Source organism: Triplophysa dalaica, chromosome 6 (assembly GCF_015846415.1).
Source record: "Triplophysa dalaica isolate WHDGS20190420 chromosome 6, ASM1584641v1, whole genome shotgun sequence".
Classification (NCBI taxonomy): domain Eukaryota; kingdom Metazoa; phylum Chordata; class Actinopteri; order Cypriniformes; family Nemacheilidae; genus Triplophysa; species Triplophysa dalaica.
In genome coordinates, this window is record NC_079547.1 from 23,146,860 (window position 1) to 23,161,024 (window position 14,165).

The window sequence follows — 14,165 nt, forward strand, 5'->3', positions numbered from 1 at the left end:
GTTGCGCACCTCCTTCCTGTCATCTCTTCTATTCTTGTCACTTCTGAACATTCTGTTCCTCCCATTGTCTCTTACACAGACAAACTCTCTCAGTCTTGCTTCCACGCTGCTTACTCTCTAGAGATCATGCCAGTATATATTGACTGTCTTCAACTCTTGCCCTGTACATTAACCCGTCTATTTTTCTGCCAAAGAAATGGCTATTTTTAGAGCACCAGCTTCTTTCAGAAAAGTGCAGACTGGTGTGTAGTGCCAACAGCCATCATTTTGATTGATCTGAAGCTATTATTCTTTCCAGTGCATGAGCTAATAATATCAACATTAAAAAGCTCTTGGTAGGATAGAGAGTGCTTTATTTCTTAACTAAAGTTATCTGCCAAACATTAGCTTGGAGGATGTTCTAGGTCCAGGACATTTTCTGAAAGCAGGATGGAGTTGTACCACTGGGATTGCTTGCATGGACATCTAATATGAAAGGTTTCTAGAAGGTGCACAGAAGGTCTTTAAGGTGAATCAAGGTTCTATAGACTATTTAGAAGTAAGGAAGAAATGATTTCTTTTCGAAAACCTTTGACAGAATGATTATTCTATGGCATCGCAACAAAGACCCCTTTTTAGCACCTTTATTTTTAATAGTGTACCATAGCCTTAAAGGGACTTTTAACCCCCCAATGAAAATAATTTAATTAATTATTCACTCTCATATCATTGCAAACCTGTATGACTTTCTTCCTAAACAAAGAACCCCAAAAATATATTTTGTAACCAAACATGACTAAACATGACCCCATGACTTCAAACCAATGACACATTTCTCAAAATATCTTGACAATGTGACATGAGGTTAAATACATGATGTCTGAATTTTTATTTATGGATGAGCTTTGAATGACCCTCGGTTGACACTTTGAATGACGAACTAAACACACAATGAAGAAAGAAACAAGATTGACTGAAATGAACAAGCAGTACACACTTTCATTGATCTTTTTAGTTTTTGTAGTTGCTGTAAGACAGTATTGATCATTTGATATTGATATCGGTTATATGCATTTAGCAGTCCATAGATTTTGTCCATTGGAGGTGCTTGTAAAATCTGCATCTTTATGATCCAGTAACCCTGAAAACTTTGATCTTCTTTTTTCAACAAATGCTCTAAAAACAAGACCGCATTGTAGAGCGAATATTACAGACTAGATGTCACTATCATGAGTGTTATGGGCTTAAGGGGCTGATTCTGACATTGTCCTCTGCAACCATAATGGGTTAAAATTAACTCGATTTTACCAGATGAAGAATTTTATGAGACTTTATTCAGTCACGCTGTTGAATTTAAGATATACATAGGTTCAGAAAAGCTACACAGATATACACACATAGACACTATTGCATAACTGATCAATAGTAGAGATATATCTTATTTTTCTTTCGTTGCAGACTCGACCTCTGATGTACACACATACAACCTCAAGGCCATAGGTATACAAAACGATGGTACGACATTTCGTCCAACTTGAATGAAAACGCTGTATCTGAATGCTTAAATTTAACATGAATGCTTATATGATTAAGCAGTGATATTGCGTAAGCATTAGAGCTTGTTAAGCTCTTTTATCAAATAAGTATGTTTTATGAAACAAGCACCATTCTGGTGCGGATGTACCAATGTAACGATCCAATTAATTCCTTGGAAAAAATTGTGCCATTTTTATATCACCAAATTTTCAGTTTTATGGTTTCATTTCAATAAAATTATGCAACTGTTATACTGTTAAAAATTAAAATAGCCATTTCTGTCCAGAATTAAATCAAAGTGATTATGGTTACTTGCAAGTTTTACTTGTTGGTATATACATTAATATATTGAATCTAATGTTGTATATGAGAATGTGGCCTCATGGTTATATGTAATATGACATTTTTTATACATTTGTAAACACTATAACAAAACTTGCATATGTTAGCCATCTTTCTAGCAATACACTGGTTAAAAGACGCTTACAACTGAGCACTCTGACATTCAATGCTGTCATTAAGCTTTTCGAATTACATTTAGGAATCAAAACAAAACTCAACATGATACAGGTGTGATACAGGTGTGATGATTGTGATTTGCAGAAATGTCTGTGAACGCACAAGTTTATGCATTTGGCTTAAGATGATACATCTTTCTCACCAGCAGCATACAGCCCAGAATCATGCATAAAAAATAAATAAACCCAAACTGTTTGCCTGCATAAAGATACCAAGTTTAACTTTAGAACGTTTCATAGGCACTGGCTATGCATCGTGGGGCCAATAAAACAATTTAAACTTTGCACAATGCAGTAATGTCCGCTCCTTTCTGAATTGAAAGAAACACAGAATTAACAGCAGCTGTGAAAGCAGTTTCCGCTATCACATTAGCGGCATCAGCACATAAGGTTCACTAAAATAAACCATTAGAGGTCAGAAGATAAAGGCAAAGGCACCTGTGACCTAGGAGAGAAAGGGGAAAATGTATGTGTGAGAGATCTTCTAAAGGTACACAGATATCACCAACCCACCCTGATATTGTGAACCAGAAGCTTGTGAGAGGTGACATGATGTTGCCATGGTAACAGCAATATGATGAACTAGAGAGGAAACAATAGTTGTGATTGGATGCAACATTTGTAAGTCCAAAAATCTATTTATAAAACTTATTTTTAATAACTGAACTTGCTATTTTGGTATAATGAAAGGTCTATGGTGGGATTTTTAGTGGTCACTAGTGGTGAGTGCAACCAATCTCTCAGTCCTCCTCTCCCCCCTCCCTTTCGAAACACGACGGTGGCCGCCACAGTACAAAAAGATGTCGTCTGCTGAGACAGTGGTCTGCTCATGTAGATGGAGGGCAGAGAGCAAGCGGGCATTAGAAGGGAGCTTCGAAGGAGCGATGTCTTATTTATTACATAAAAATAAAGGGTCTGTGGATTTTAGGTATAAAAAGAAGAAATTGCATTGCAGCACGTTTGAGGGCAGAGCTAGCTAATGTAAAGCAGCGGTGTTAAAGCCAAAGCGTCAGATCTAACAGCGAGATAGGAGTTAAGAGTAAGTAATTAGACATTTTTCTGTCACTTTTTAAAGTCATGGACAACCGGACATTGTACCGCAAGGTAGAGAAAATGTGCTTTGTACTGTTTGTCCGTTTATGGTTACTGTACATAACAGGGCGGCGCAACATAGCGAATTTCATGTATATAGGCTCCCTCTGTATGTAGATTAAAAAAATTGCTTATACTAAGGCAGGGGTTTTCAAACTTGGGTCCGGGGGGGGGTTGCAAGGCGTCCCCCAAATAATTGATAAAAGTCCACAGTGTTTATCAGCCTTTTTTGCTATTGATGGTTTCTAGAAGTATTTATATTTGAATCTTTCTATATTTCTTTAGTTTTTCTCACTTTAGTTTCTTTTTTATTCCTTACGAAAATTTACCATGGATTTACAACAGTTAAAATTGAAAATCAATGGTTTCACTACAGTTAAAACCATAGTAAACGATGGTGACTGTAGTAAAACCACGGTCTTGCCCTAAGATATCAATACACCAAAAAACATGGTTAATACACTTGTACCATAAAAACATATGGGACTCCATTTAAAATTATTGCAGACTATTTAGGTTTAGAAACAACGTGTTGTCTTTATAATATCCTTTAATGGTTTCTTTACACAGAAGATTGATATATATTTTAGAAAAGGCGGTCCGTCTCAAAAGGTTAATCATATTTGGGGATCCTTGGCATCATGAAGTTTGAAAACCCCTGTTCTAAGGTAATACAAACATAACAATTCATTATGTTAGGTCTTAATACATTCACCTCTGAAGACATAGTTTTGTATATTAAATAGCATTTCTGTCAATAGCTCCTCCTAAAAATCCCACATTGCTCCTTTAAATGTGTTTTTGGACTTAGTATTTTTATTGGACAATCGTACATGACTTTTCTGAACACAAGTAATCTATAGCCATTTTCGGCCTTTCTATACTTCTCCCTGCTGTTCTCTCAGATCTGAAACCTAAAAGCAGCACCTTTGGATTACGATAAAATGATATTAAAAAAATATAGATATATACACAGATTAAGCTACGTATTAATGTGATATCTAGCTACTTAATTTCTGTATATCATTTGAGTTGAAAATTCATGCCATTGGAATTGGTTTTGAGGTCATGCAGCACCTTTAAATCGGTGCGTTTTCTAGATCCAAGGTCCTAAAAAATTGATATCATATCTAAAACAAGCTCCACCGAGGTTTTCCTTACATCTGAAAGAAATTTCAAGATGATAGACAAAGCCAAGAAGCAACGCCAGAAAATAATCTAAAATCGTTGCTACAACTATGAGCATGTGTTTTCCAACCATTTTCTAGGGTGAGAACTACAATATGGCCCTTTTAGTGACAATTTAATTTGAATATCAACTAAGTTTTGGACTATCTCTGCAGCTAGCAGAAGAAATAATAAAACGGCGAACAGTGTGCTCTTACGTGAAATACGTGAAGCATTTTTTTTTCTGTGGCACTTAGCTTGTTTTCATTTAACGTCTTTACAGTATGTTGTGTTTGTCAAAAGATGAAAGAGAGAAAATTAATGGATGCTACAGACTTGGCAGATGGTGTACACAGAAATGATTCAAACACCACAGACTGTAAATAAGGTAAAATATGACATTCAGCTTGTCTTCAGAAGCTTTGCAGCGTTATCCATAGGCCTAGTGATTTTGAATTATTAACACTTTTTATAAGCAGTTGATTTCGTTAACATTTGTTGATTTTTAGGACATCAACAGGTAGCAGCAGAATAGACTTGAATGATTTATCTAGGTTTGATATTCTTTGCATGAGCAGATGTTTTTGAAAGCAAATGAAGCACACAAATGGGTTTTCTTTGGCGAAGCTTGACTTTTTGAGTAAGATGTAGATATACAGATATACTACTGTAGATATACAGTAGATATACAGACGTAGATATTGTTGATTTATGTCATTCCGTATGAATACTTGGCTTTGGATAAGGTGACCATGCAGACATTGATGAATACCTGGATTGTGGACAGAAGTTAGATGAACGACGTCAATTACTGAGGTGTTTTGACCCATAATCCTCTCGCAACATGGCTTCATAAGTCCGATTTGACCGCCCGTCTTCAATACACTCAGCACTACCTACACATCAGTCAGCATTTTTTTGATATTAACATAATTTGTGTTGGCTAGAGTGCAGTTTGCTGTCTTGAGGCTCTCTTCTTGAAAGTCTTCATTGCTGTTGTTAATGCCTTCTTCTATCTCCACGTAGTCAGATTTGCTGATTGTGGATCCGCTTCGACTGCCCTTCAGCTCCTCTTGGGAGTCGGCTTTGGGGACGTTGACCTGGAGGTATTGCGCTTGCTCCTCGCCCTCTGTTTCTCTATGGTAGAAGTAGTTGAAGTTGGATACGATGACGGGCACAGGCAGGGCGATGGTCAACACGCCTGCTATGGCACAGAGGGATCCTACTATCTTCCCTCCGATGGTGGTGGGCACCATATCTCCATAACCAACGGTGGTCATTGTCACCACAGCCCACCAGAAAGCTTCCGGGATACTGTAGAACTGTGACTCGGGTTCGTCCGCCTCAGCGAAAAAGACAGCGCTAGAAAACAAAATGACTCCAATGAAAAGAAAGAAGATGAGCAAGCCTAACTCCCTCATACTGGCTTTAAGTGTCTGGCCGAGAATCTGAAGTCCTTTAGAGTGCCGGGAAAGTTTGAAGATTCTAAAGACACGTACGAGTCTGATGACCCTCAGAATGGCAAGGGACATGGCTTGTTGTCCTTGTTGATTGTCCTCTGCCGTCTCAGCCAGTTCTGTGCCCAAAGTGATGAAGTATGGGATGATGGCCACCACATCAATCATGTTCATCATGTGCGTAAAGAAGATGGCTTTACTCGGACAGGCGAAAAAGCGAACCAAGAATTCGAAGGAGAACCAGATGATGCATAGCGTCTCTAGAATGAAGAATGGATCTGTGAAGTAGGTGGACGTGTAAGTGGTTGTGGAGTTTGAGAAGGCAACAGGGACTTTGTGCACCTCTTCTTCATGGCTGTGGAAGATGGGTAGGGTTTCCAGGCAGAAACTGACGATGGAGATGAGGATCACCATTACGGATATAATAGCTATAATCCTGGCAGGTCCAGAACTTTCCGGATACTCAAACAGCAGCCAGACCTGCTTCTGAAACTCATTTTCAGGCAACGGCCTCTCCTCTTCTTTAACAAACCCCTCATCCTCCCTGAATATCTCAATGGCTTCGTCTCCCAGCTCGTAAAAGCGGATCTCCTCCGAGAAGACATCCAGAGTCACGTTGGCGGGGCGGCGCAATCTTCCACCGGATTGGTAGTAGTAGAGGATGGCGTCAAAGCTGGGCCGGTTTCTGTCGAAAAAATACTCGTTCCTCAGCGGGTCAAAGTATCTCATTCGCTTTTTGGGGTCGCCGAGTAACGTTTCGGGGAATTGCGAGAGGGTCTTGAGCTGCGTCTCAAAACGCAGACCTGAAATGTTGATGACCAATCTTTCACAGCACTCCTGTTCTGCCTCAGGGTCGTAGTCCTGAGGGAGGCCAGGGTGTGCAGATGCCTCATCTGAGGGGTCGGCCGTGGCCACAGTCATTGTGCTGGAAGATGAGGCCTGCACTTTTACCAGAACAGGACACCGCACGTTAGAAAGAAGGAGGAGGGTATCCACTCAGAAGACGGGAGAGGGCACAAAGAGCCACAGCGTGTTACCAGTGTGGTTGACTGTAAGAGAGTAAACAGAAAGATATTTTAGGACAGTATTAAAACATGATGTTTTTAGTGATCTTGCTATAATGTTTTAAATGTTTTAAAAAATCTAAAGGATTTGTAGTAAATGCAATATAAATATAGAGCACTTTTCCACCATCAAGCCGATCCGTTCTAAGCACGGTCTGAAACAGTTACAGTTATAATACCAGTTGAGGCTGGTTCGACACGAAATGAATACATACTGTTCTCGGCACGGAACTTCATGCTAATAGAATATGTGCAGAGAAGTTATAGCTCTCTCTCTTGTAGTCTCTTGTGTTGCCAGTGAAGGGCATGTCGCGTTTGTGGTTACATTTTAAAGATTTCCGTTATCATCCCTGCGGTGGAAAATGAATCCATTTACGATCGGCACGGAGTGGAACGATTAAGCAAGGAGAAAGATTCGATGCGATGGTGGAAAAGCGCTCATATTGTTTTTTTCATGATAAATAGATTATATTATGTTGCAATTATATTTAATATTTTTTCTTTCAATAATGTCAATATATATAATATAGTTAATAAGTATTGTATAAATGAATAATAAAGCAAAAAATATATATTCTTTAATATATATAATATGAATATTAACAATAATAGAGAAGTTTGAGTAAAAAGTAATATTTTTTAAAGAAAAACAACAACAGTAAAACAGCATACTTCAAGCTTGGTCATTTGTATCTGTTTTTATTGCAATAGACAGCATCTCTCAAAATGCATTTATCTGAAAGAGGCCTATTTATATGAGACCCATCTAAAACCATTCTGCATCCAAACAGTGCTGCAGGGGCGTGCATTACCTATGCATTTCTTCTCTTCTTCCTGAAGTACCCTAACATTCTAAACACTGCCTATGGCACACTTGCTACATGAGTTTTAATAAAATGTTGCTTGTCCCAAACACAACCAGCGTGCTTTAAAATATTCAGCAGAAGGAGCTTATGAAATATTAAACTGCAGGAAAATACATTTCAAGACCTGGTGGTCTCTCTTTTCTCTTATGATATCTATCCACGTGCATCATCATAACAAGCACATGCAGCATGACAGATAAATTCATAAAACAGACTATTCAATACATCATCTGATATGAAATTATATAATAAGAAGCAACATACCTGCTGGAGAAACTTAAATCGCCCGGATAGCAAGGCTTCCTCTAAAGGTGCAAGAAGTCACGACAACCTTCTCGAAGTCAGGATGGCATCGCAGTGTCCGTGTGGCCGTGGAGACAGCGACAAACACACATGTGATTCCTTAAATCCCGGCTGCCACCGTCTGCTGTAGCTCTCGGCGCACCGGCGCACCGGCGCATTGTGCGTAACGGGGCAGGCGGAGAGGAGGGGCGGAGAGGTACAGTATTCGGGTGTGTTCTCGTCTTCCCCGAAGGTTCTTCAACCCAGGTTGCGTGAGAAGGACACGGGATGAAAACACGTTTGTTGTTCTCTAACGCGAACGTGTAGAGGTGTGTATTCCCCGTTTAAGAGGCATTAGGAGGTTACAGCAAGCCGCACTCCGCGTCAGACAGGTTGCAACAAATGACGCTACAGATGCATTAGTTTGCATAAATCACATCTCTGAATAACACAGCCAACGTGTGACATTAAAACGCGAGTAGGTGATATTGCGCAACTTTAGAATATGTGGATTTGTTATCTGTATACGTTCTATCAAAAACTCCCTTAATAGAACAAGTGCGTAATGGGAAGTGACCGCCTACAAATCATAAACATGTTCTTGCCATGGAAACATACAGTGTGCAAAACGCAGCAGCGGCACCTTGGACAGCACCCATCTCGACTCCTACCTGTCTGTCTACTGTACCTCCCCTGCGATTTCTCTGTAGTTCTTGCATCACGTTAACACAGGTCAGCTAGTTAAAGCGTTTAATCTGCAGTCAATCATTGCTTTGCATACCAAAAGAGTCTTGGATGATAAAAGGCGCGTTCCGCGCGCGCCACCACTCCTCACTTTTTGCGCAGAGTGGGCAATTTAAAGGGGACGCGTAAGTGATGTTTCCACGACCTACTTTGAAAATGTGACCTTAAAGGATGCATGGACAGCTGAACAAAAGTTTCCGTTGTCCTGGATCATTTTGTTGTTGTTACAGTGATATTGGTGCACTGAAATAAAACACGATGTTCTTTAGCTTTGTCAGTCAGGCTACTTTATGTTCATAATGGAGTTCTATCCTGCTGTTTACTTACTTAAATGATATGTACAATGTTATATATAATAGCCTGGTTTATAATCCAGTTGTGTATGACAGTTTTAGCACTTTTGGAAACCGTATCATATAACAACTGAATAAATGTTTACAACTTTAAACAAAGGTTAAGCACAATTGCATTCTGCAGTATATTGGAACTGAAATATTGGAAATACATAATTTTTAGTGTATATATCAGGTTTTCGTATGATTTCTTTGCATTTGTCAGCTAATCGTATTTGTGTTTTTGAATACAAATTGGGGTTTATAACAAGCTGTTTGTTTTATAGCTGAAGCTTGCATGTCAATCCTTCCTCTGAAATCTCGCTGACAGCTTGGTCGTTTTTCAAAAGAGAAGCCAATAATGAGGAGTGTTCATGTACTTCACCTTGCATAAGCTCACACTCTTTAATTAAATCTGAAAGCTCAGTGTAATTCTATGGCTGCGTGTGATGAGTAAACAGCATCCATGAGCCAAGCCCTATTGATTATTCACACTCAAGGTCACAGGGGTACACAAGTTCAGTCATAGGGGACAATGTTATCAATATATAGGGTTTAAGTTTATTAAAGAGAAATGGTAAGGAAAACCTCTTAAGCTCATTAAAATAAGTGTCATGCACCTACAGTCCTTTCTGTAGTGGTGCATTGTGCTGGACCGGGACAGATTCATGTCTTCACTGGGCCATAAAATCTTGTGTGTTTGGTTTTATGCAGGCCTGGAAATTTCATAAACTAGTTCTCATATTGTAAGAACAAATAAGGTCCAGCCTTTTTTTTACATTTTTCATCACATGTATATCTAACATTATTAAATGTATCAAAACATATGACTTGTTTGGTTACGACTTGATCCACGTTTGTTCAGATCTGCTTGAGGTTAAGGTGGTGTCAGACGGTGGCGTTGAGCCAAGACCCGAAGCTTCCCAAGGTCACATACTGCAGCAGATCCATCCCAGACTGCAACAACACACACTCAGATGTGATATACACTACAAATAGTTTGTTCGCTGAAACTATATCATTCACAAACACATGCGAACAACGAAATATTCGCCCGACCCTATGTCTAAAATCAAAGTCATCTTACCATCATTACACAAATTGTAAATAAGTCTGCCGACACAGCCTCGACTGTTGCATTCATTCTGCGGTCATTGGATAGTTCTCCTCCTGTTACTATGGCGACAGGCACCTCGAGCCGCTCCACGGGGAGCGTGGAGAGGATGAGTACCGTGATGTCGTCACACAGTCTGAGGAATCACTGGCGATGGGCCACAGATGTGATGTCACGCCTGCAGGCTTTTCAATGTGATCCACATCTCAGATGGAAAGAAAGGCCATGACTCAGCATTGAACAGACATCCTTATAAAGGAAGATGATTGTATATAATTGTCAGAGAGGAGGGTGCTTGCTAGGCAGATATCACTATTACAAAGCACCAGTCTAACCCGAAGTATCAAACAGAAGAAATAAACACCAGTATTGTGTAACTCTTGTGCTACTTGTGCGGCAAACATGAATGGTGCCTCAAATTGTGAAGATTGTGTGACGTTCATTTTTTTCATCTTTGAAACGGACAGATTTTCCTTTTCTCTCTGTGGTATTACAAAGAACAAAACCTTTTTTTTCAACTTCTGGTGTCATGAATCACATGAATCCCGGCGCAGGTCTCCGTGGCATCAAGGACAGTCATGTAATGTGCTCCCAAAGTCTCCCTTTAATTTCACAACCCATTTCCTCTCGAGCCAACGACCGTAAATATAAACTGTTTGTGACACCATGGAAAATGATATTCTCTCATAACAAAAGAAACGGAAAGACTGAGATTAGCACAGCATGGATCGATATCATGACAGCTCTCGAGAACGTGAATGATTCATATTTTATTCTGAAATGAAAAAGAAACTGTAGTGAGAACAAAATTAAACCTTTTTTTTCGAAGCATAACGTTCTTTTCATTGGGAATTTTTTATTTTTCGTGACAAATTCTAACAAAAATAGTAAAGGTATGTTGTGATAATGAAATTGGCGTCTATTGTAGTATCTGTTACAAGAAAAAGGAAAAAAATACACTTAAATTTATATGACTTGAAAATGAACTGTATAATTTTCTGCCATCAAGAATAATAAAAACAACAAACAAAAATAAACAAATGTCAAATGTTCGGGCACAAATGATAAGAATCAAAATTGAAAATGTGCTTAAATCTCACGTTACAATCCAAAAATATACTCCATTTCAAAAGATTCGCTTAATAGCAGTCAAGAATATGAATAGTGGAAAGGAGGTCTGAGGTTCCACTGGTTCGTCGGGTAGGCATCCTCTGTGTTTTGGGGATAAATGATCATAGACGAACGTAGGATACTTACCTCTCCTTGCCATTATGAGAGAGACGTCTCATGGGTTGCGTGTCCCAATTTCATCACATTATCCTGACTGAAAGATGCCTTTTGTTGAGGTGCTGCTTATAATGCCCCTTGTATGGTTCCCATCAATGCGACACATTATCTCAAGACCCTCTCAGCTTAGGGAGGCCCAGCGCAGGTTGATCAGACCTGGGTGTGTGTCGCATTGTTACAAAGTCATCTGGCAGAAGCAGTGTGCAGCTATCACTGCAGCTTAAAGGCACAGTTGTTACCCACCGGCCCTGAGAATCGAACCAGCAACATTCTGGTCACGAGTCTGACTATTAACCCTTACGCCACGACTACCCAAACCGTTAATGTGTGCTCAGTGCCCCCGGTCCCGTGTGGCACACCATTACAACACGTTACCAAAATCAACACAACCATACATCCCAACCCATCGGCTAAGGCTATTGTAGCCCCACTAGCTCCGTAATGCAAGCTCAGGACCCCTGGTCACGTATGGCATAACAATACAACACCATTTTATTACGTGGTCACCTGGCAGCCCATATTGCCCATATCAAAATATAATGTTCCTTAGTTTTTGAGGTGAAATGGACTTGGGAGAGGATTTGCTTGCCATGAAACCAAAAGAGTGAGATTTAATTTAAGACTGTCAGATTTCAGGACAGACTTAGGAAAACCCCTCTTTTTTTATATGACCAGAGGGCGATTTAAAATCTCATTGCGTTTATACATCTGCGCTTAAAGTGGTTATCCGATAAACCAATCTGCAGAGGTTTAATAGCTTGTCAGGATAAATTACCGCTGTACTGGAATGACACTGTTCTGGGGGGTGCGTGGAAGACCCCTTGCTTTTATGAGCGAGCTTTAGTAGGACAAGCACGCTTGTGTGCGCTAACACACGTAACATGCCTAGACTTGCTCTCACGATGAGATGTGCAGGGGCTCAGCTGTTTTATTCAAACAGAGAGGAGTCCTTTATAATCACATACACACAAAAACACACAACTCTTGGGAATACACCTGCTGAAACCAGATTACATTCATCAAGATCCCCATGATGATGAAGCATATTTGTACATTGACAATGTGAACTGAAAATCTACAAAAAATATCTGCTGTCTTCAAACCTTTATTATCATTTGGTTCCCTAAATCAGGCGTAAAAGGTGTAATGATACACCAGATTTTACATTTGGTTATGGAAAATGTAAGTGGTGCTTTCTGGTCCGAGTCTAGTTCATCATCCTGTGGCGGTTTGAGTGGTTGCTAGGGTGTTGCTATGCAGTTGCAATGTATTTTTTGTGATGCATTTTTTGCATAAGAAATATTGCTAACACTTATGTGTTACAATAATGTTGCATTTGTAAACTTAAGTTAATGTATTAGCTAACATAAACTAACACTGAAGAATGTATATTTTCAGCATTTATTATTCTTGGTTAATGTTATATAATTGTTCATGTTAGTTCACTGTGCATTAATGTTAACAATTTTACTTTTTCATATATATATATTTATATATTTTCTAATTAATTAATTAAAGCTGAAATTAATATAAACTTATTAAAAAATGCCGTTGAAGTATTATAGAAGTAAAACATTAACTAAAGTTAACAAAACATCCTTATTGCAAAATGTTTTCCAAAAAATTAATTTCTGCTTAGTAACAGTAGAGAAGTAATTTTAATTTAAAATAAATTTTTAAGTATCGGTACTTTATCAGAGTTTGTACGTTAGAAATTTACTCCTCTTCATTTTTTTTTTTCATATTCATATAATTTGATATTGAAGTGAATTAAAATCTAGTATTTTCTTACTTTTACTTAAAATATTGATTCAAAAATAAAAAGTAGATTTTGATGCACGTATTAAGTATTAGAGATAGAAGATAAAATGTATTTATGAAATATAGTTAATGAATTACATGTTTTGTGCTTCAGTGTATGATAATATTATGCTTTAGATAGTAAATAGTCCACTCTGATAAGATACAGATACTGTAAATGCACTTGAGTAGAGAATGTACTTGAGGGGGGAGTAAAAATACTTCACTACTCTCCTCATCTGCTTAGAAAACCACACATTTTTCAATAGATTTGTCCAATTATGAAGTGATGTGAATTGTGAAGAGAAATTTTAAGAGATCGTGCACCTCTGAGACTCAAGATCTGGCAAGATCCAAACCATATGGGACCCGGTAGATCTAAAACTGGCAGACTCAATCGGTGACTCTTCAGGGGGCCAAACGTATCTCATTACTTTCCCATTTGTCAGCATGTTTCAAAGAAAAAGAAAAGAAGTATATATAGGTAATAAAATAATGCTTTAGAGCATTGTTAAGATGTCCCGAAAAAAAAGGACGTGAAAAGACAGTTTTGGCTTGCAGTCTGTAATGGAGCGCGTGCGACTTGATTTCATTCAAGGTCAAAGTCCAGCTCTGGACAAATTGTGTAGGGACATCAATGAAAAACATTTAATGTGAAGATTTAGTTAGACTTTTACCATACCTCAAGTAATGATAAAACAATGGTGTGTCCTGTATGGGCTTAGGGCGCTCTAATAGAAACATAAAAAGATTGTAGTTTAGTCTCACATATTGACAGTCAGGTTGGGTTAACACAGCTATGGAGAAAATGCAGTAAGATAAGAGATAAACACTGGAAGAACTGTTATATTAAGCGAGGAAGGAACGCGTCAATCGAAGAATTTGTTTATATGCACCTTCGTTAGGAAATCCAATGAGACGAATGAA

General features: G+C 38.7%; 1 protein-coding gene across 2 annotated transcripts; it reads right to left on the reverse strand.

Annotated features, from left to right (window-relative positions):
* Window positions 1–1,293: 1,293 nt before the first annotated feature.
* LOC130425182 (potassium voltage-gated channel subfamily A member 2) lies at window positions 1,294–8,893 on the reverse strand. Of its 2 annotated transcripts, XR_008907040.1 has the most exons (3): window positions 7,944–8,893; window positions 5,065–6,798; window positions 1,294–2,478 (listed from the first exon to the last, which is right to left on the reverse strand). XR_008907040.1 is itself a non-coding variant. In XM_056751284.1 (2 exons), exon 2 carries the CDS (start codon window positions 6,668–6,670, stop codon window positions 5,189–5,191), a length of 1,482 nt encoding a protein of 493 aa, XP_056607262.1. In that variant the 5' UTR covers window positions 6,671–6,798; window positions 7,944–8,893; the 3' UTR covers window positions 1,294–5,188. The 2 variants fall into 2 exon arrangements, 1 of the variants encoding a protein (XP_056607262.1); XM_056751284.1 differs by having other exon boundaries at window positions 1,294–6,798.
* Window positions 8,894–14,165: the final 5,272 nt, after the last annotated feature.